This window comes from Mustela lutreola, chromosome 1 (assembly GCF_030435805.1).
Source record: "Mustela lutreola isolate mMusLut2 chromosome 1, mMusLut2.pri, whole genome shotgun sequence".
Lineage (NCBI taxonomy): Eukaryota > Metazoa > Chordata > Mammalia > Carnivora > Mustelidae > Mustela > Mustela lutreola.
In genome coordinates this window covers 27894332-27917904 of record NC_081290.1, presented here as the reverse complement: position 1 = coordinate 27917904, position 23573 = coordinate 27894332, and the positions used below count along the sequence as shown (strand labels likewise).

The 23573-nt window shown below is 38.7% G+C and overlaps 1 protein-coding gene across 2 annotated transcripts in view; it reads right to left on the bottom strand.

The window, feature by feature from the left end:
- TXK (TXK tyrosine kinase) overlaps positions 1 to 23573 on the bottom strand; it is a 61634-nt gene that overhangs the window by 9205 nt on the left and 28856 nt on the right. For both annotated transcript variants that reach the window (XM_059161961.1, XM_059161969.1), the window contains 6 exons: positions 23377 to 23431; positions 15471 to 15550; positions 14431 to 14558; positions 6881 to 6955; positions 3137 to 3308; positions 1584 to 1800 (listed from right to left, as the gene is read on the bottom strand). In XM_059161961.1, the coding sequence (XP_059017944.1) occupies positions 1584 to 1800; positions 3137 to 3308; positions 6881 to 6955; positions 14431 to 14558; positions 15471 to 15550; positions 23377 to 23431 (727 nt within the window). The remainder of the gene's footprint in view (positions 1 to 1583; positions 1801 to 3136; positions 3309 to 6880; positions 6956 to 14430; positions 14559 to 15470; positions 15551 to 23376; positions 23432 to 23573) is intronic.

Sequence of the window (23573 nt, the reverse complement as noted above, 5' to 3'; positions counted from 1 at the left end):
CCACAAGCCAAGCCCTTGAGGGGGAAAAGACTCAGGCTTCGCTGGCAGATTTTAAATGGCATCAAGATGGATAAAATAGAACACAAAAGAAGGCAACGGAGGAAGAAACCAAGGATGGGGGGAATCTGAGAAAAGCCACTTGGAGTAAAGAGAATGACCAGGACCATCACCCAACGAAGTTCTGAATTCTAATCTCTACACTCTAATCCAATCAGGTCAAGAAAGACTGAGCCGCAGAGACTAGAAAAGTCGGCTCAGGAAAATTAATGCCGTATTCATCCCTTCAAAAATTTGTGTAATAGCTACCACATGCTAGAGCCTGGGAAACGTGCCGTGAGGGTGGTGGTCCAAATGGGTATGGAAAGGCTATCGCTGTGGAATAGCATTGCTGAGCTCCTCTATAAGGCCAGGAGCGACTGTAAGTGCTCACATGTAGTAGTTCATGTAATCCTCCCAACAAGCCCACAGGAGGAAGGTGCAATTCATACCGGGTCCTAGCTGACTAGCTTGCCCAACATCACACAGCTAGCAAGAAACAAAGGCCAAATTTCAACCCAGGCCGTCCACCTCCGGAGCAGTGGTTCTGAATCTCGGCTGCCCCTTGAACTCAACGGGGCACAGGGGGCAAGACAAGCTTTAATTTTTTTTTTATTAGGCTGTAATGTTCAGAGCATTCCAGCATAGAAGGATTTCACATTTCTAGTCCTCCTCAGTGATGTCAGCAATGCTGTTGTGATACTGTTACAAGCAAACCACCCTCACCTGGGGTGGGGGGGCAGTCCCTAGAACCTGATCTGCACCACCATATGCCCCAGAGAACACTTGGCCAATATGGGCCCTTAACACATATTTGATTATTGGTTGAAAGGAAGAAAATTGGAAGTAATGGAAGAAGAGCGGGAAGGTGAGAGGAAAGAAAAGTAAATTAGTTTTGGCGAGTTGATAAGTGCAGTAGTTAACCAGCTGAAAGCATATTTAGAACAGCGCCTCACTCAGCCACAGCATCAAGGGGCCATTAAAAATAAAGCTCCAGGGCGCCTGGGTGGCTCAGTGGGTTAAGCCGCTGCCTTTGGCTCGGGTCATGATCTCAGGGTCCTGGGATCAGGTCCCGCATCGGGCTCTCTGCTCAGCGGGGAGCCTGCTTCCCTTCCTCTCTCTCTGCCTGCCTCTGTGTCTACTGTGATCTCTGTCTGTCAAATAAATAAATAAAATCTTAAAAAAAAAAAAAAAAGAGCTCCATTTCCCAGAGAATTATATGAATAGGAAAGCATTTAGAAACTAAGCCAAAAGTGTTTTATTTAAAAGAGTGAAAATCATTAGGACTCTTGGGTGGCTCCATTGGTTAAGCATCTGCCTTTGGCTCAGGTCATGATCCCAGGGTCCTAGGATCGAGCCCTGCATTGGGCTCCCTGCTCAGCGGGGAGCCTGCTTCTCCCTCTTCCTCTCTTCTTGTGAGTGCTCTCTCTCTCTCTCTCTCTGACAAATGGAAATAAAATCTTTAAAACAAGTATTGAAAATTCTCAATAGTCATAATCTTCCCAATGTCATGCAGAGAATAATCGGCCGATTTATGTCCGACTTACTAAGTCCCTGTGGATGAAGCAGTTCCTCTCCAGATACTCCATCCCTTCACAGACATCCTGGCACATGCTCAGCAGCATCTCCTTGGTAAGCGCTCCCCTTCTGTCCCTGACATATTTCAGCAGGCAGCCGTTCTCCATAAACTCGGTCACTATGTACAGCGGCTTCTGCTGTATGCACACTCCATAGAGCTGGACCAGCCTGGGATGAGATAATTTCCTGTTGAAGAAAAAGCACACACCAGTTAGCAGACTCATTTTTGCCCTTTAAAGCGCGGAGACGCAACTGGTAATATTTACCAACTCTACGTATGTAATCTTCAACATCAAGATTCGAGAAAAATGAACCCAACCACAGAGAAAGTAGAACAGTTTCCTTTCCACTGTACGTGCTGCATAAGTGGGGTCAAGAGTTCAAGCAGCACTCCCCAAGTTCCTGCAGGTACAGAATATTACGTGCTCCGTATTCTGTTTTTTTCTGCTTTTCTTCCTGCAAGCAAGCCTTTGGCTTCCTCATGGCCACTTCTCCTTGCCTGGGTCTTAACAGAGCTCCTGTTCCTTGAGTTCCACCTTTCCTGCCCGCAGCTGCTCAGATGAAAATTCGAGACAGATTGAAGGGAGGAAACTGTGATTGATGCATTAAAAAAAGAAAGAAAGAAAATTAAATTCTAAAAAAAATAGGGCTCCTGGGTGGCTCAGCCGGTTAAGCGTCTGGCTTGGCTCAGGTCATGATCCTGGGGACTGGGATTGAGCCCTGCATCGGGGAACCTGATTCTCCCTCTGCCTCTGCTTCCCCCTCTCTCTGTCTCTCATGAATAAATAAATAAAATCCTTAAAAATATTTTTCTAAAAGTAAAGACATTGAGAATGAAATTTTAGATAAAGTTGGAGACCAAAAACACTTGCCAACTTGAAACCCTGCTCTGTATTTAGCGAACACATACACATACACAAACACACACACATACACACATGTCCTTGAATGTTGCTTATTAAAATACAGACAGAACTTTTTAGTGATCTAAACTTCAAAAGTTTATTGTTTCTTCTGGAGTATAGCACTCAGTCCCTAAAGGCTTGCTAAGCCAAGTAGACATCATGGAAAACAATATTCAAGTTAATGTTTGTAATTTTAGAAGATGCCTAATAAGCCAACTTCTCTGTTAGTCAAAAGTAACTTGAAATGTTACCTATTTTCATTCAGAGAGGCAAAATAAAGTCAATGACTCTGGGAGATTATTTACCCTAAAATAATGTAAATGAGTGATTAATTGACATATTACCTTATGATTAGCATGCAAGACCACTACCAGGTAGTGGAAAAGAGGTGTTCAGAGAATCTCCACATGATTTTAACCCGTAGATAGATATCTTGTATATGTATATTTTGTCTGATTTCTCTTTCTCCTTTATAAAATGTATTTTTCAGTTAAGGGACGCCACACAAGCTCGAGTAAAGTTGTGGTATACATCGAAGTGTGATTGCTCCCAAACCCATGTTCTTTCCATGACAGCAGAATGCCGCATGCTGCTTATCTGGCATGGCTCATACTCACATCATCACTTTAGCCTCCTCGATGAAGTCCTCTTCCGACATGGAGCCTTCACTGATGGCCTTGATAGCCACCCGGATGTGCGCCCGCCATTCACCTAAATGGACCACCCCAAACTGACCGCTTCCAATCTCCTTTACAAAAGCGAGCTCAGCAGGATCGATCTCCCATTTTTCTAGAAAAAGAAAACATCGTGTTACGAGTAGGGAAAAATTTTAGAGCTAGAAGAGATTCAAAAATGATCTAGACCTACTCTATTCCTTTACAAAGAAGTTAACATTTTTATGAATGAGGGGAGCAGAAAGGCAACCATTTTTAACGCTGTCATGGTCGTTTCCATGTGTAATTCCAGAATTCAAGTTTAAAGATACGAACTTGAGGGGCACCTGGGTGGCTCAGTGGGTTGAGCCTCTGCCTTCAACTCAGGTCATGATTCTGGAGTCCTGGGATGGAGCCCCATACCGGGCTCTCTGCTCGGCGGAGAGCCTGCTTCCCCCTCTCTCTCTGCCTGCCTCTCTGCCTACTGGTGATCTCTCTTTCAAATAAATAAATAAAATCTTTAAAAAAAAAAAAAGATATGAACTTGACTTGCTTGGAAACAATGAAAGGCAGGCAAAGCTTTGTCTTTCTGAACCAAACCTACCAAAATTAGATCCGGCCCCAAGAATATGTATGTCCCCATTTGTTTTTGTCCTTCTGAGTAAACTTGTGAGGCACAGGACGTTTGTTTTCCCCCACCTCCCCCCACACCACTTCTTCTGTGGCTCCTTTGTCCACTCCCACCCCTAAAGGGCTTTCCTGTCTTCACGCCTTCTCCTAGCGAAAAGCCTAACAATTTCCCCTCATAAATAGGTCCAATGCTACAATTCTAACTCACACGTCTCTAAGTATATGTTTGAAGTGAAATTTGTGTTATGATATATTTCACTTCCATAGAAGCCAAATGAGGCAAAAAGAACTTTTAAAAATAACCCTCTTGAAAACAGTTCAAAGAGCAAATTTTCTTTTTAGGGTCTCTTTTTACTTAGTAACAGCGCCATCTGGTGGAACTTTCGAATAATGCCTTTTAAAAAATTGTAAAGGCGGCCTCCCAATAGTAGGGTATGTTTTATGTTTTAAAAGTAACATGGTCTGCATATATTTATGACTTTAATACTGACATAAATTTATTCAACAGAACATAACCATGAAGGAAAATACTGACAAATTACACTTCATAAAAATCCTGTTCATCAAATATACCCCTTTAAGAGAGGGAAAATGTAAGCCACAGATTGGGAGAAGGTATTTCTAAAACATGTCACCTGTAAAGAATTCCTATTCAGAATATGAAAAAATCAATTAGAAAAAGGCAGATAACTACATTTTTAAAGGTTAGAAAACTTGAATGGAGTATCTTTCACAAAAGAGGGTACCCAAATGACCACTAAGCCTATTAAAAGCTGATCAAAATAATTAGTAATCAGGGAAATGCAAATTTAGACCATAACGAGATAACACTAGTACATACACCAGATTGGCTAACGTGAAAACTAAAGACAAGAATCCACAAGAATACTAAATATTGGCAAGGGTAAAAGTGTGGAACAGCTGGAAAGCCCATATGCTATTGATTGAAGTGTAATTTGGTATAAGCGTTTTGGAAAATGAACCAAATCTGAGTGTGCACATACTCTATGACCCAAGAATTCTACTCCTAAGTGTACAGCTAACATTGTTGGAGCTTAAACGTGTACTGAACCTCATCCAAAGACATGCATGAATGTCCATAATGATGTTATTTATGAGATAAAAATTGGTTTCAACCCAAATGGCCATCTACGGAAACTGGTAAATCAGCTGTGGTATAGTCGTGAATGTCACACAACACCCCAGCGGAGATGAGCAAGCCACACCCAATACCACCGGGGAAGAGGAAGAAGCCAGATACAAATGCATCATTCCATTCATATTAAATAGTCAAAATAGTCAAAACCAGGCAAAACTAATTGAGCTATAGAGTTATGAGTTGTGCACTGTTCTAAATGTTAAAAAATTAAGAAGTTTATTTTTTTTTGAGTGGTGTTTTTTTTTGTTTTTTTTTTTAATTTTTTCAATTTATTTATTTTCAGAAAAACAGTATTCATTATTTGTTCATCACACCCAGTGCTCCATGCAATCCATGGCCTCTATAATACCCACCACCTGGTACCCCAACCTCCCACACCCCTGCCACTTCAAACCCCTCAGATTGTTTTTCAGAGTCCATAGTCTCTCGTGATTCACCTCCCCTTCCAATTTACCCCAACTCCCTTCTCCTCTGTAACACCCCCTTGTCCTCCATGATATTTGTTATGCTCCACAAATAAGTGAAACCATATGATAATTGACTCTCTCTGCTTGACTTATTTCACTCAGCATAATCTCTTCCAGTCCCGTCCATGTTGCTACAAAAGTTGGATATTCATCGTTTCTGATGGAGGCATAATACTCCATAGTGTATATGGACCACATCTTCCTTATCCATTCGTCCGTTGAAGGGCATCTTGGTTCTTTCCATAGTTTGGCGACCGTGGCCATTGCTGCTATAAACATTGGGGTACAGATGGCCCTTCTTTTCACGACATCTGTATCCTTGGGGTAAATACCCAGGAGTGCAATGGCAGGGTCATAGGGAAGCTCTATTTTTAATTTCTTGAGGAATCTCCACACTGTTCTCCAAAGAGGCTGCACCAACTTGCATTCCCACCAACAGTGTAAGAGGGTTCCTCTTTCTCCACATCCTCTCCAACACATGTTGTTTGCTGTTTTGTTAATTTTGGACACTTTTAAAAAATTAAACAGGACCATGCTCTACCTAAATAAATGGTTAATGACAGAACTTCTATTATATGTATAGTATTAAGGGCAGAGGAATAACCCAGGACCCATAATACCCTGAATCATTCTCCCATCCCAGTTAAAATAGAGAGCCTGAGTCCTGCTTATCTGTTACACTATATAATGATGTCATCATTTATCTAGGTATTTTCTGTTTCTCACTAATGAGAGAAACTTAAGGGAATAAAGTGTCACCAAATTACAGAACAGAATTCTTTGGCTCTTCTTTACTCTTACAGATTTGCAAATATTCATCTGCTAAAAATAGTTCAAATTAAACTTTCTAAGGTTGTATTTTCTTTTAAGATTTTATTTCCTCATTTGACACACAGAGAGAGATCACAAGTAGGCTGAGAGGCAGGCAGAGAGAGAGGGAGGGAAGCGGGCTCCCTGCTGAGAAGAGAGCCCGATGTGGAACTCGATTCCAGAACCCGGAAACCATGACCTGAGAGGAAGGCAGAGGCTTAACCCACTGAGCCACCCAGGCGCCCTCTACAGGTTGTATTTTTAATAAAAGGGGAAGGGGACACTCTGGGTGGCTCTTTGTAGCAGTTCTCTCTTGGACAGCAGTCATTTCCCGGTCATCATGGTTCCCAGTCCGCAACAGCTCAAACTGCCAAACAAAAAGGATTGTAATCTATCAAAAGCGTTCCTGCTACTGTATAATGAAATCTGAAGCAAAACCAAAACATTTCCTTCCAAAGTTTAAATTGCTCTTGTGAGATGCATGTATTTTATTTAAGTGTCTCAGAAGGCGGATTTAAACTTTGAGAGGAAACCTATCTAGACATCTCAGAAAAGCTAAGAATTTAAAGAAACATAGAGGGAACTTGGGGTCGATTCTTTGCTGGACTCGATGTCGCCCTTGGGTACACGTGCATACGTTACCATAGCTAAAGCCAGCTGTGGTTGGCAAACAGCTGCCCATCAGTCCAACTGGGTAGCGGAGACGGGTCATGAGACCTGGGGAGAGACAGAAATCGGCATTTTAATCGGCACTTACTAACATAAAAGAAAAAAACCAGTGTACTAGATGATGATGTTGGTCTTCAAATAAGTTAGGTGGAAAAGTGTTCTCCATGAGTCTATTTACTTATTTTCCCCATTTTTCATAAAATAATATTTGCTCATTGGGCACACATTTTAAAATCTAAGAAAATTTAAACACGAAGAAAAGATCTCACAAAATCTTAGCAGCCAGAGATGCATTGTTATCATTCATGTGAACACCTTGGCAAAGATCTCTATATATGTGTTTGAAAACATATAAACACTCGATATGTTTCACAGAAAAGTACATGTTTTCCTAGAAACTGTTTTATACTCAATATGCCATTGATATATGTTAGTGACTATAAATTAGAGTTCAGTTATTTCTAAGATGCCACTATTATAAAATATGCTGTATGGGTTTTTTTTTTTTAAGATTTTATTTATTTAGTTGACAGAGATCACAAGTAGGCAGAAAGGCAGGCCTGGGGTGGGGGTTGGGGGGAAGCAGGCTCCCTGCTGAGCAGAGAGCCCGATGTGGGACTTGATACCAGGACCCTGAGATCATGACCTGAGCCGAAGGCAGAGGCTTAACCCACTGAGCCATCCAGGTCCCCAATGCTGTATGTTTTTGAACATAAATTTTTAGGTACCTCTCAAATTATCTCCTTAGAATAAATTCCTTAAAATGTGACTTCTTGATCAAAGCACAGATAGAAAACTTGTACCGATTCATTTAACCATCAACAGTGTTTAAGTGTACCCATTTCCTGACCCCACTTTTTGAGAGTAGTTGGGTTGTTTTTTGTTTTGTTTTTCCTTTTTTTTTTTTTTTTTTAAGAGCATGGTAGAGTAAATGAGACTTCTTTTGATTGGGTCAGCCTGTAGTATTCTGCTCCATCAATTTCAATTTAGTTCAACAAACATTTATTATTTATTTCTTCGACTAATGTTTATTTGGAGCCTGCTTTGTGCCAAGCACCATCCAAACAGTGGGACAGAGCAGTGAGGCAGTGAATAAGCCAGTTATGGTCCCTGTTCCTGTAGGGCTGACATTTCAGTAGGAGAAGAAAATATAAACAAGTACACACACACATAAGAAAAAGCAGACGATGATGAGGGGTAAGCAGAGTAGATACAATACAGCTTCTATCGAGTGGGTGTTCAGGGAAGGCCTTTCTGACAAGATGACAGCTATGCTGACGTTCATTGACAAGGAGTCGTCTTACAAAGATCAGGAAGAAAAGCTTTCCAGGCAGATGGAACAGCATGTGCAAAGTCTGGAAGACAGAAACAAATGTGGCCAGTGTAAAGAAGAGAAAGGAAAAAAGGATCATTAAGTGCCTACTGTGAGCAAGACAGTCTTCTAGGTAGATCTCCAAGATTCTGGAGGACCGAAGATGAATAAGGTTAGGACTCTGTACTCAGGGGCTCCATCTCAGTGAGGGGACACAGGCAGAGAAAGGCAATTCTAATATAAAAGGAGTAGAACCTGGACTGGGGAAACACAAGACGCTCTAAGACACAGCACATCACACATTTTTGGATTCAAAGAAGTCTTCTGGAAGGAAATGATCCCTGAGATGAATACGACAAATGGAGTTAGCCCATGAAGAGAATCTGTGAGGAACAGCCCAGGCAGAAGTAAAGCATGAGATGATACATAGAGATAAGCAGGATGTGCTACTTGAGCAAAAGGTGAGAGATAGAAGAGGCAAGAAATTACACTTGAGACGTAGGTAATATTCTGGTTATGATGGGTCTTATAAGCCATGTTAGGGAACATTATATCATCCAGCAAGTGGGAAGGAGCCATGGAGAGTTCCCAAATAAGGGAGAAGCATGGTCAAATTTACATTTTTGGTAGTTCATTCTGATGTCAGCATAGAGGATGGATTGAGATGAAGTCAACATTGAAGGCAAGACCAGTTAAGGGGCCATTATGGTTGTCCAAGTGAGCAATGATTAGAGCAGCGCTGGGAGACAAAGAGAAGCAGGAACCTATATGAGACATACTTGGATATGAAATTCATTGCACTTGATAATTAAATGAAAGTTCTAGAACAAATAGTACTAAAATTTGTCTGGAATCACAAAAGGCTCTGAATAACCAAAGCAGTCTTGAGAGAGAAAAAAAAGCTGGAAGTATCACGCTCCCCGATTTCAAACTATACTACAAAGCTATAAGAATTGAAACAGTATGTTACCGGCACAAAAACAGACACACGGAACAATGGAATAGAATAGAAAGCCCAGAAATAAACCCAAGTTTATATGGTCAGTTAATCTTTGACAAAGAAGACAAACACATAAATGGTGAAAAGATCCCCATCAAAGGTCTCTTTAGTAAGTAGTGCTGGGAAAACTGGACAATTATAGGCAAAAAATGAAAGTAGACCACTTTTTTATACTACACACACAAATACACACAAACACATACACTCAAAATGCATTAAAGACTTAAGTGTAAAACCAGAAAATATCAAACACCCAGAAGAAACCACAGGTAATAAGCTCTTGGACATCAGTCTAAGCAATATTTTTTTCATCTGTCTCCTTCGGCAAAGTCAACAAAAGCAAAAATAGACAAATGGGACTACATCAAACTAAAAAGCTTTTGCACAGTGAAGGAAACCATCAACAAAACAAAATGGCAACCTACTTGAATGGCAGAAGGTATTTGCAAATATTATAACTGAAAAGAAGTAATACCCAAAATACATAAAGAATTCAAACAACTCAATATAAAAAAAAAAAAAAAGACCAAACAATCCAATGTAAAAAATGGACAGAGGACCCAAGTAGATATTTCCCCCAAAAGACATACAGATGGTCATCAGATACATGAAAAGCTACTCAGCATTCCTCATCATCAGGGAAATGCAAATCAAATACACAATGAAGTATCACCTCATACCTGTTGGAATGGCTAGTACCAATCAGACAAGAAATAACAAGTGTTGGCGAAGTAAAGAGATGCAAAGCAAAGAGAATCCTCATGCACTGTTGGTGGGAATACAAAACGCTGTGGTCACCATGGAAAACAGTGTAGAGGTGCCTCAAAAAACTAAAAATAAAACTACCATACCATCCAGCAATTCCACTTCCGGGTATTTCTCCAAAGAAATAAAAAAAAAAAAAAAAACCACTAATTTGAAGAGACATATGCACCCTTATGTTCACTGCAGCATTATTTAAACAGAAAAAATACAAAAGCAACCTTAGTGTCTACTGATAGATGAACAGATAAAGAATATATGGCTGGAATAATGAAATAGCCTTCAGCCATAAGAAAGAATAAAATCTTGCCACTTACAACAACGTGGATTGACCTAGAAAGTATTAGATTAAGTGAAAAAATCAGAGAGAAAAAGACTGATACTGTATGAATTCACTTCTATGTGAAATCTGAAAAAAAAAAAGCAAGAAAACAAAACAAAACAGAAACATAGAAACAGAACAATCTGTTGGTTGCTAAAGTAAGAGGCTGGGGGTGGTAGGTTGGGCAAAATAAGGAAAGATTAAAAGATAAATTTTTTGTAGGGGATGCAATGTATAGCATAGGGCATATAGTTAATAATATGTGATAACTTTGTATGGTGACAGATGGTAGCTAGATTTATTGTGGTGACCACTTTGCAATGTATATAAATGTTGAATCACTATATAAACGTTGAACCACTGAATATACTATTGCATGGTAAATACACTTCAATAAAAGAAAGTTTTCTAATAACTGAAGAGAAGGAGGAGGAGGAGGAGAAGGAGGAGGCAGGGGAAGGGGAAGAGTAATAAAAGAGAGGGAGGGGAAGAATGGGGGAAGGAAAGGGAAGGGGAGGAGACAGAGGGGAAGGGGAGGAGGAAAGAAGTTATCCATTAAGGATAATGAGATCATCTCTTGTGACTCCTGTTTCCAGCCCCTGTAACTGGCAGGATGCTGACACTATTATCTGAAATAGACAACAGGAAGAGTAGGTTTGGAGCGAAAGCAGTGGTTAAGATGAAGAGTTCCATACTATCACTGATTCAGGGCCCGTAGGATTGCAAGTGCCTGGAACTATCGGGCAGAAGAATTCTGCAAAGAGAAAAGTCTAGAGTGAGGAGACGAGTGATCAGGAACAGATCCCTGAAGAATACCAATGTTTAAGGGAAGAGTAGAAGTAAGACCCATTGGGAAGAACTTTAAGGAATGATCTGAATTCGAGAATGAGAAAAGGCAATGTCAAAATGTCTGGAAAGCAGGGAGTTTCAAGGGGTGACAGAGGACTTGAAAAATAGAAGAACAGAAAGCATCACCCTATAGGTCAATATGGGGGTCACTGGTAAGATGTTGGGCAATGGAGGCACCAGAGGCAGAAGCCAGACTGCAGACATTTGAAAAGCAAGTGGCAAATGACCAAATGGACACAATGGATGTGGACACAATCTTCTAAAATTGTGATTTTGAAGACCAATATCTAAAAGAAGAAAGGACCAAGGGAGGACTTTGTTTTTTGGCTTTTCTTAAGGATGTTTACAGGGTTAGGGGAGAAAGTAAGAAGAAATGGATGAGATACAGGAGAGAAAGGAAGAGTGGACGGTTGGTGGTCCTAGCAGGAGAGGAGAGGAGGGAACAGGAGCATAGGCTCAGCCTTGCTACCACTGGAAGGAGTGAGGCAAAGATGACAGCTTGGTAGCCAGAGGACAAGATTGAGGCAATTCATGACAGGTGGCTTCAGTTTTCTTAATGAAGTGGACAGCTAGGGGTTTGTTGATAGGGTAATGAATAATATTGGAAAAGGGGCCTTGAGAAGATGGTAAAAGTTTGAAGAGAGAACAGGAGAGGATACTTAACAGTGAAGACCTAGCTGAAGTTAGAGTCCTCATCGAGTTGGGACTCTACACACCTGATCTCAATATAGAACATAACGAGGAATTTCTTTAAGACCCTAACACTTTCTTCTAATTTTCAAAGTTCTTATTTGCTAAACATTTTACTCTGTGATTTACTACCAGTAGTTGAATGACCTCTCTGATGGAAAGAAGTCACTCTCTTGGCACTGTCCTTACTTCTGGGAAAGAGATGGATTGTCATGACTAAATTGACCAGAAGAAAGAAAGTCAACAAGATAGTCATCGGCTCTGATTCACAGCCTCCTCTGAAACTGGACCCTCCAAAGTACCCTCCAGTGATATGACCTGTGTCTTTCTGGAAGCTATCGCAGTCATTGAGAGCAGACTCTGGAGCCAGTGGGTTCATTGGTTCTAATGGTCTCAAGGATTCTTTGAGTTCAAATCTCAGCACAAATGGTACACATATGTACCACCCATGCCTCAGTTTCTTCATCTGTAAGACAGAGCTACCAACAGCACCTACTTCTCAGGATCATTCCGAAGATTAAATAAATAAATACACATTAAAAATGCTCAGAATAGGGACGGGCCCAAAGTAAGTCTTCAATAAACATCGCTGTTTCTGGATCCCATTCCCTTCCCCTTATCATCCTTCTTCTTATTTTCTTATATCTTCTGTACTTGCTTTTCTCCCTAATAAATATGGCTATACTTGGAAGTTTTTCTTTTTGTTGTTGTTGTTTTGTTTAAATCACTTTTTCTCTTTTTTTTTTTTTTTTTTTTTTTTTTTTAGATTTTATTTATTTATTTGACAGAGCGCAAAAGCGGGAGAGCGGCAGAGGGAATGGAAGCAGGGAGCCCCACATCAGATTGGATCCCAGGACCCTAGGATCATGACTTGAGCTGAAGGCAGACACTTAAAGAACCAAGCCACCCAGGCACCCTGATCCAGTTTTTTTCTTTTTAAACGTGATCTTTGGGGTGCCTGCGTGGCTCAGTGGGTTAAAGTCTCTGTCTTCAGCTCAGGCCATGATCTCAGGGTCCTGGGATCGAGCCCCACATTGGGCTCTCTGCTTGGCGGGAAGCCTGCTTCTCCCTCTCTCTCTCTCTGCCTGCCTCTCTGCCTACTTGTGATGGCTCTCTCTGTCAAATAAATAAATAAATAATCTTTTAAAAAAGTGATCTTTTATGCATTATAAGAATAATTCATGTACACTACCCTAAAGCAATCTCATAAGGCAGAAAATAAAAGCTTCCCTTACCGCCCCCCCACATCATTTCCCAGAGGCAAACATTAAATTTGTAGTTCGTTATAATCTTTTCAGTTTAAAAATTATTAACTAAACTTCAACAGAACTTTTCTATGCACACATGTGTGTATTTTTGTTTACAAAAGTGGAACTCTATTCTCATATACTGCTTTGCACTTTTTTCTCTTTACTAAACAACTTATCACTAACATCTCTTCATGTCAGCACATCCTGATCTTAGTATTTTTTTAACCACACCAGCATAAGCACTCTGTTTCTTAAACTTTTTCTTTGAAGGGAAGGAAAAAAGGACTGTGAAGAAAAAAACTCAGAACTGATCTCCTGATTCTAAGGGTTTCTATCTCTAGAAACGAATACCTCCTCCCTGGTCCCACTCAGACCCACTGCTACTTCCGTCTAACCAAACTCCCAGGGACCGTCTGGAATATCCATGTGGACTCATCCCCAAAATGGATAAAAACTTCCTTGGATTTACTCTTGATATTTAGAACTAGTGTAATGGAAAAGTGGTCCTTTTTCAAGAGGATTTTTTTTTTTTTTTTTTTTTTTTTTTTTTTTTTTGGTCAACACAACTTCTCTTGAGAGAAATCTTAAAAAGTACTGTATGGCAACAAATCAAAATAATATGAAAAGTTACAGTGGGTTCCAAATTCTATAATGTTGAGGTAAGAAGATTCCCCCTGTGTTCAAAGTGGTCCAGGACAGGTTGGGGGAGGACTGAAGGCCAGAGCTGTGATTATAATTGTGGTGGAACTTTCTGGAATCTGTTATCTTTCCATAGATAAATTTGCAAAATTAACAACTACTGCAAACAACACCTGGGGAAGGGGGTTAAATGATGCCTCTGCTTTATTTAAGTCAAATTCTAACTGTGAAAAGCTGTGTCCTATACAACTTTTTGCAATCTCCAAAACAGGAAGGAATAGAGAATAAGATATGTAAGGGCTATTTTCTGTACGATTGAAGTAGAGAGTGAATTTATGGGGGCAAAGAGAGAAGGAAGCATGATTATTGAGGGCACTTGAAATTCCATTACACTTAGCCCTATGGAAATTTCCAGAACAAATGCATTGGGATTACATTGCCTTTTGCTTTTCTCCCAGCTATCATTTTTCTAACCTGGCAGAAATGTAAAAAAAAAAATAAACCTACTTCTTAGCCCCTGACTAGAAAAACAAAGAAGCATCAATGAGGAGAATTATTCAGAACACAGGTTGTATTTCAAGCACTTACAGATCTCTGCAGGGGTATTCGTTCCTGTTAAAGTGTCTGAGACCAAAGACGCATTGCCTGCTTTGGGGGGCCAGGCTCCCTGACTCTCCCAGCCCGAAGCTCCTGACTTACCCGCCGCATTGTGCTGGTGATACCAGATCAAGTCAGGGATTGATTGAAAGAGGTGTCTCTCAGCCACGTACCACTGTCCTGAGTCATTCTTTTTAATCTGGTAATGTTTGATGGTAGCCTCCATATTCCTACAGTCAATAGAATGTGAATTAGTAAACAAGCAAAAGACCACTTTGAAACTTAGTCAAATTTCGTGAAGCAACAGGACTCCACCTCTGAAACGTTTATCCTAGGGACACTACACGCTGCAGTTAGTCAACTAGTACCTCGTCACCACTGGCTAAATTCCTGAGCCATCTTACTGGGTCCTTAGATTCGAACATAACTCCAGCCAAAGTTGTTGAGTGCACAATTCCAGTGTCCAAAACAGAAGAGCCCATTAGGGACACTTATAAGTATTTGTTGAATATCAGTATAAGTTCAGTAAGTGAATAATTTTACTGTGAAGGACGTAAGGAGATATGAAACAAAGAAAGGAGGAAAACCCAGAGTATGTTGATAAACGGGTTTGCTGTGAGCTACGGGGACTCTGGGCAGCCCCGAGAGACTGTGGAACACGTCTGAGAATTGTCCCACAAAAATCCAAAGGAGCTGAAAGGCTAATCTTCCATTCCTCCTTGATGGAGGGCTACTCTTAGGATGCTAATTCTCAAGCACCACAAGTCTACCCTTGGGGACCACAAGTTCCCACAGCCAGAGAACACCCTCCAGTAGGAAGGCACAAGAAGCTTTCTCAATGCAGAACACTCTATGGGTAAACCCCAAGGTAAACCAAGGGATATGAGGAAAGCACCGCCACTACCTGCTACCACCAAGCCAACTTCCTTGTGGTTGAGGAAAGGAGGTGGGACAAGTCCCATTAACTTATCAATGTCACACACAGAGCTCGTTAGGAAGGCAACTCATACCAATCAGTTGTACTAACTTCCAGGCCAACAGTCTCCTGTTCTGTGATATCTCTTTCTCCGTGTGACAAGTGTCTCCATAAGACTGTCCCAAGGATTTTTACCTCTAAAGTGATCAAAATCACAGTTGCTTACCTTCTGGCTTTTATAAACACAGAAATTGTGTAGGATCCCAAATGTCTGGAATCTCTGACGATAAATGCACCTTCTTTTGACTGCAAAGCAATTCATTGTACAAATTTAGTCCTTCTTAGGAAGAAAAACAAACCTCCGTCTCAGGAATAAAAACCAAACCCTACTGACTTCCTACAAATGGAAGAGAATATTTTCACAAATACATGCAATCTTATCTCCCTTACATGTTAAGAAGTCTTACCTACAAAAACATTTAATTGGGATAAAAATTTATAATGTATGAGTATTTTTAAAACCTCGTTCTGGATTTTTCTAAGAAAAATCCTGCATTTGACAATCTTGTACCCCATTTTGTAATTTCTTTATAATGATCAGGGTAATAGACACACATCATTGATGGACAGGAAGCACAGTAAGACAGACTGGCAGCTTGTATTGTGGAAGAAAAGAAACAACATGGCAGATGGGGTGAGGGAAGCAGCAAGACATACATCTGGAAAAGCAGGGAGGAGGAAAAATGAGCAGAATCCATGACAGGGATGGAGAGAGAATAAGCTTTGGGGGCATCTGGAGAGAAGAGCAGAGGAGTGATTTTAGTTGCCTCCAGAGAATGGGAGAGACAAGAAGAGAATCAGCAGGAGAGAAGAATATTACAAGTTTGATGTTCGATTATGAACTGGAGTCCCACGGACATCCTCTGGGAAACCCCAGTAAAGCTGTAGATGGTTTTCAAATGACATTGAATGTTGGACTGTTTGGTTTGTGTTGTTTGTTTGATAAATGTAAAAAAAAATTTTGTTTCCACCTTTACTGAGCATGTTTACCCTTGTGGAGAGGGAAGTATCTCAGAAGTTTGCCAAACGTGTGAAAGTCTACACTTTTGAAGTGCCAACAACTTGCCCGAGAACTGCCCAAAGCCAACACCAAGGTGTGACCCTCAAAGTTTGTGCGACACATTGAGCACAGTCTTTCCTTCCTGCTAGATGCTGACCAAGGAACAAGCCTCATTTTCTGGTCAAACTTCAAAATTAAGAAAATCTCTCATAACCTTTTAAAATAATAAAAGTCTAGCTTTTATTGAATTCCTACCACGTCCAAGGATTGTGTTACACATCAAAGAGGACAGAAGATATAAAAGATGAAGAGGTAAAAAACCAAGTTGTATGTGCAGTAGATATGCAGGGAGTACATATACACAAACACATAGACACCATGCGTTCAATCAAGTTGTCTAGGTAGTGACCTCCTCTTCAAGGTGCAGAGAGTGCAAACAAGGCATGACCACACAACGATAGAAATAGAAATTAATAACAAGCCCCAAAGGAGAAAGCTACTACTGCATTACATTTTTAAGTTCTCTTTTATATAACTTAAGGAAACTCAAGTAAAAATGAAAACATCTAGAAAATAATAAAGACCTGTCACATATCAGAAACTGCCACATAGTTCAAACAGTGCTGTCTTATTACTTACAACAGTAAACAAAGGAAATACAAAATAAATGTATCTACCTCAACACGTTGACAAGAACCAAGTCAAGTAGAAGAATGAGATGAATGAAGACAAAAGCAGAAAATAATCAATTATAAAAACAAAAATATAACAGAACTAGTCATTAAATTCAAAATCTGGTTATAGATGGAAAAACAATGAAATAGGTAACTTGCTAACTGATCTAATTAGTAAATAATAGGGAAAATATATTTTAAGAAAATAAGCCACCAAGGTCCAGGAAAAAAATGAAAGAATCATCTTGAATCCACACAATACATTTGAAAAGTTGAATGAAATGAGTGATTAACTAGCAAAACATAAAATTTATCAAAATTCATTCCAGAAGACCTAGAAATGTTAATGGACCTACTGAATGGGAAAATGGATAAGATTTTAAAAGACCTACAACATTAAAAACACTATGGATGGCCTGGGTGGCTCAGTGGGTTGGGCCTTTGCCTTCAGTTCAGGTCATGGTCTCGGAGTCCTGGGATTGAGTCCCGCATAGGGCTCTCTGCTCAGCAGGGATCCTGCTTCCCTCTCTCTCTGCCCATCTCTCTGCCTACTTGTGATCTCTCTCTCTCTGTCAAATAAATAAATTAATTAAAATCTTTAAAAAAAAAAACACTCTATGGAGACATATTGTGATGTTGCATGATTCCAGAGCATGTGAAAAGAAGAAAAACTAAATTTGTATATAAAATAGATTTAATATCAACACCAACAACACAGTAAATATTGTGTACAAAAGGGAAAAATACTAACAAGTCTCACTCATGTCCACTCAAAAATCCTAATTAAATATTAACAAACTGAATCCAGTAGCACAGGAGAATAGTATACTATGACCAAGAGGAATGTAAAAGTAATCAATATTAGGGATTTTATTAATATAATTAATAGATCCGAGGAGAAAAATCTCATGAACATCACCATAGATGTTGAAAGGGCATTTGACAAATTTCAACCTCTAGAATTTAAATTCTCAGTAAAATCATAATATATATGTACTTCCTTAACACAATAGTCCATATTTACATTCGTCCCAAGTCCAGCATTATGCTTTCTGTGGGAATCACTCCAATTGAAATCACGGAAAAGAAATGCCCACTGTCAGCACTGGGATTTAATATTCTGAGATGCCAGCTAATGCAATTAAATGAGAGGCAAAAACAAAAACAAAAACAAAAACCCACCAAGAAATACGGTATTAAATTGTAAAAAGGAGTTGAAATCATCACTGTTTGCTATTGATAAGGTTCTACTTGAAACTCAGGAGAACCAACTAAAAAACTACTACCAAAAAATTTTGAATTCACCAGAGTCTTCTGTTACAAAATTAATTCACAGAACTCAAGAGCTTTCATAAGTTAAAAATATATATATATATCTATATATATATATATATATATTTATTTATTTATTTATTTATTTATATAGTAGCAACAAAAAAATAAGAAAGCCTTACATAAACTTACAGATAAATGTGTAAGAGGTATATGAAGAAAACTTTAAAACGCTCCTAAGGGGGCACCTGGGTGGCACAATCAGTTGACTGACTCTTAGTTTCAGCTCAGGTCATGATCTCAGAGTCTTGAGATCAAGCCCCATGCTGGGCTCTGTGCTCAGCCTGGAGTCTGCGTGGAGTTTTTCTCTCCCTCTCCCTCTGCTCCCTGACCCCACTGCACATGCAATTTCTCTCTCTCTCAATGTCTCTCAAGTAAATAAATAAATCTTTTAAAATAACTCAGTTAAATGCTCCTAAAGAATATAAAGATGTTTGCTTTTCTCATTAGGTTTTCTTTTCAATCCATCCAAGATTTATTTTTGTTTGAAGCAGAGACTTCATTTTAATTTTTTCTATAGGAATCATTAATATCCGGGTCCCAGAACAAATTGACCCCCAAGGACTACTGACTTGTAATGCCCAAACAATTTTCCCTAAATTACTCTGTAAATTTAATGCACCAGCAGGAAGCTTTTTAAAACTAGGCAAAATAATTATGAAGTTCATATGTATAAAATATATCTCCAGAGTATTTCTGGAAAAGAAGAATGAGGGAAGCTAGCCACACAAAGAGAGCCTCAGTATTTGAAATATTGTAAGGCCATCACCGAAATACACAGGCTAATCAATGAAACCAAGAAATGAGTCCAGATGTATTCCAACACAGGAGCTGTGTTTATTATGATAAAAGTGGCCCCCCAAATCAATACAGAAAAGATAGATACTTGGTAACCATCCAGAAAAACAATAAAATCAGATCCATACCTCACTCTACATCAGGAATAATTACAAATGAATTAAACATGTTGATGTAAAAAATAAAACCCCTAAAGTAATAAAAAACATGGGGATTTTTTTATAAGCTCAGAGTGAGTAAGATAATTCCAACCTGACACAAACCCTGAAGCTTTATAAAAATTTGTCTGATAAATTCAAACACATAAAATTCAAGCACTATTTATGACCAAATATATATACCTCAATTGAAAAACTGGGAAAAGTATTGCCACATATCACAAAGAGCTAATTTCTATAATGTAGCTACATAGGCCCTACAGATTATGAGGAAATCATTAAAAAAAAAAAAAAAACCCAGAAAATTTTGCAAAGGATATGAACAGACAGCTTACAGAAAAAGAGATACAAATATATAAAATTTTATATGCACAGAAATGCTTAGCATTCCTGGGATAAGAGAGATGTAAACAAAACCCACACTGATGGTTACAATGGGCCACACATTTCATTAAACACTTGCTGGAGAGGTTGTGAAGAAATGGGCGCTCTTACATTTTTAGGAGGCACATAAATTGTACAACTCCTATAGAGTATACTTTAATACTTACCAAAAGTAGAAATGTACATTCCCTTCTATCCAGAATTTCTACCTTGGGGGATTTATTCCACATATATACTCCCATAAATGGGAAAAGATGTATAGGTAAGCTACCTATGGCAGCACCATTTTAATAGCAAAAGAGTATATACCACTTAAATTCCTATTAATTTTTTTAAGATTTTATTTATTTATTTTAGAGAGAGAGCACAAGATGGGGAGGGGTGGGGGGGGAGAATCCGAGGCAGACTCCCAGCCAAGTGCAGAGTCCCACGCAGACAATCCCACGACCCCAAGATCACAACCAATTGGAAACCAAGAGTCCAGCTCTCCACCCTTCCATTAAATTTCTTAAATGAATTGTGATATGTCCAGAGTAAGAAATATTATGCAGCTCTAGAATGAATGAGAACACTTTCTGTGCACTGACGTGAACAGTTTCCTTCCCAACACATACTACTGAGTGAAAAAAGTAATATACACAAGAATATATATAATATGTACCATTTGCCTAAGAATAACAATATAAGAAAATATATTTCTACTGGTGTATGTATTAAATATTTCTGAAAGGACACAAAATAAACCAATAATAGAAGTTTGTTGATGGGAAATGGAACTGGTGTCTTGGGGACAAGGTTAGAAGAAAATTCAAAATCTTTAGATCTTTAAACTGTATAAATATACTATTGAAATACGAAATAAATAAAATTATAAGATACATCTATAAAAACTTATGCAATCAATTAGAAAATAAAGTAAGTAATTCTCCATGCAAATGTAAGTTCTCAAACATCTCAAGAAGAAAAGGAAATTAAATCAGTAGTCAAATATCTGTTTGAAAAAGCAGCATGTCCACATTATTTTATTAGAGAGATATATAACTCCAAGGAACAAATAACCTCTATTCAATATAAACTATTTTAAAAATTGTAAGAAGAGACAAAATCTCATGTCCCAATTCATTTCTGATGCTAGTATAGCCTTAATACTAAAACTAAACAAAGAGAGTTGTAAATTAAAAGCCAGACCTCTTGTGAACATAACAGGACAGATGCTAAAGAAGTATTAAGAAACTCAAACTAGCAATATATATGTTTTAAACGCCTCGTTGACCAAGTAGGATTTAATCCAGGTACTTTCAAAAAAATAGAAAATATACAAATTACACAAATATTTTAAGATATATAGGGAAAACATGTATATTTTTAAAACTATCCACACCAATAGCACACACATATACACACACACATACACACTTTGAACATATTAGAACCTAAATATTAAAAGTAAATCTTTAAACCATTTAAAAGAAAATATAAATTTTCTTTGAGACATCAGGAGAGAGAAGAATTTATTATGCTAAAAAAGAGAGAGATCATAGAAATTGAGAAATTTGACACTAACTTATTTTAAAATTTAAAATAAGAAAAGAGCATTAAAAAAATTTAGGGCCAAAAATCAAAAGAACATAGTGGTAACATACAACTGACAAAAGATTCAGAATATACTTTTAAAATACATATTGATCAGGGGCGCTTGGGTGACTCAGTGGGTTAAGCCTCTACCTTGGCTCAGCTCATGGCCTCAGTGTCCTGGGATCGAGCCCCGCATCATCGGGCTCTCTGCTCAGCGGGGAGCCTGCTTCCCTTCCTCTCTCTCTCTACCTGCCTCTCTGCCTACATGTGATCTCTGTCAAATAAATAAATAAATGCCTCTTTAAAAAAATAAATAATTAATTAAAATGCATATTGATCAGCTACAAAAGCAAACTATCGAAAAATGAGCAAAGGATATTAGCAGTCATGTAAGGAAGCCCAATAAGCTAGCATACACATGAAAAGTCACTGAACTGAACTGCTTATCAAGGAAATGCACATTTTAAAATATATATATACCATTTTCCAATAAATCAAAATACGAGGCTACCAACTGTTGACAAGAACGTAGAGGACCAGTTTTCAGATTCCTTGTAAGAACATAAATGTGTACAAGTACTTTGAGTCATGATTTCAAAATATCTAGTAATGCTAAGTCTGCACAGAGTTTCTGGCCATCTCATTTCTGGGTATTACCGAAAGAAACCCTTGCCCTTTTGTACAAGGTAATACGTACACAGAAGTTCTTGGCAGCCTTGTTCATAATACTAAGAAGTTAGATACAAGGTGAATGATTAGCAATAGGTTTTGGTATACTCATATAATGAAATGCCACAGTGAAAAGAATGTGTTTATTCTTCATGTATCCATGGAAGTAAAATTGAAATACAATGTTTCATTAAAAATCAACATACACATGATCTCCCTTATGTCAAGCAGTAAAACACACAACACTGTAGGTTATTAATGCACCTATACATGGTAAGAATATAAGCAATTGGACATAATGGGTGCACACCCTTCTATTGTGATCGCCTCTGGAGAATGGGCAGGGACAGAACAGAGAAGCGAAGGGATAGGTTTCAATTGCAACTGCTAGGTTTTATTTTGTTTATGAATGTTATGGCCAAATGTTGCTATTTGTGCTGTCTGGGTTATGGGTATGGGGGGGGGGGTGTTACATAATTCCCTGTTTTCTAGGAAGGTCAGCCCCTGGCTCTGTTCTGGCTTCCTGAAGAATCTCTCTTTCCTACTTGTCATAACATCGTTTGTCCATTCTAGACCTACTAATATCACTCTACAGAAGGCCACCTGCTGTCACCATGCCAGGTGGGTACCACATTTGCTGGTGTGTCCCATTCCCTCCTAGCCAGTGAAGCCACACCTGGCCTTCACCCTCCACTCCCAACCCCTGCCTGCCAGCTGAGATCGAGTCTGTGTCCCTCAAACTTTGTCTAACCCCCCGCTACTCACTGGACCTCCCCGGGGTCTTGAGCCATTACTGGCATTGACTTTTCGTTACAGAACTGATTTCTTTCTCACTCATATTTCTAGATTTCCTCAACATCCGACAGGAGGGCAAAGTGACACATATACCTCTTACCTAGTTTCTAGGTTTGACTCTACATTTGCCCACAGTTCATATTTACCGTCCGTTGGAAACTGTATGCAGTTTTGTTTTGCTTTGACCTAAAAGAGCAGTTTTGATCTGAGTTTGATGTTTTGGCTACCCTGCTCTTCCTTTTTTGTTCCCAAAGAACAAAGAAAGAGCCGCCATCAGTATTTTTCTGTATCTGTGTTTTTAAGAAGCCTTAACTATGCTCATGAAGACAGAGTATATATTTTATTGTCTGTGATGCAGAAATATATGGGGAATTCCAAATAGACTTGTCCTGCAGAATGCATTTTGGAGTGAAAGAGAAGTTTTAGTATGTTGGAGTTGAAATCATTTCAGGAAAAATACATTGCTCAAGTTACAATGAAAGTCAATGAAAAACATGAGCTGATACAAATACATCTGGTTTACAACTTCTCGGAAAATGCGTAATAGAGATAAAGCTGTAACATATATTTTAGAACTGTAAAGAACAGGAAGTAATAGAACTTTTTAGTTTGGTCAGATCTTTACAATGTAGCTCTCTCAGAAATTTTGAAAATATTCACAAGTTATTCATGAAAAAACTGAATTACCTCTTGTCTCAAAATACGTTCTGCCTGATTTCTGGTAATGTTTTTATGATACCACCTGTAAAAGCAATAAAAATAATTTTAAAATTTTATATTCTATTTTTTCAGAAAAAAACTCTGCTTCATTTCCTTTTATTTTTAAGAACTTTACTACAGAATTGATTTTAGAAAGCTGAGCGTTTTTTATTTCTGATAAATGA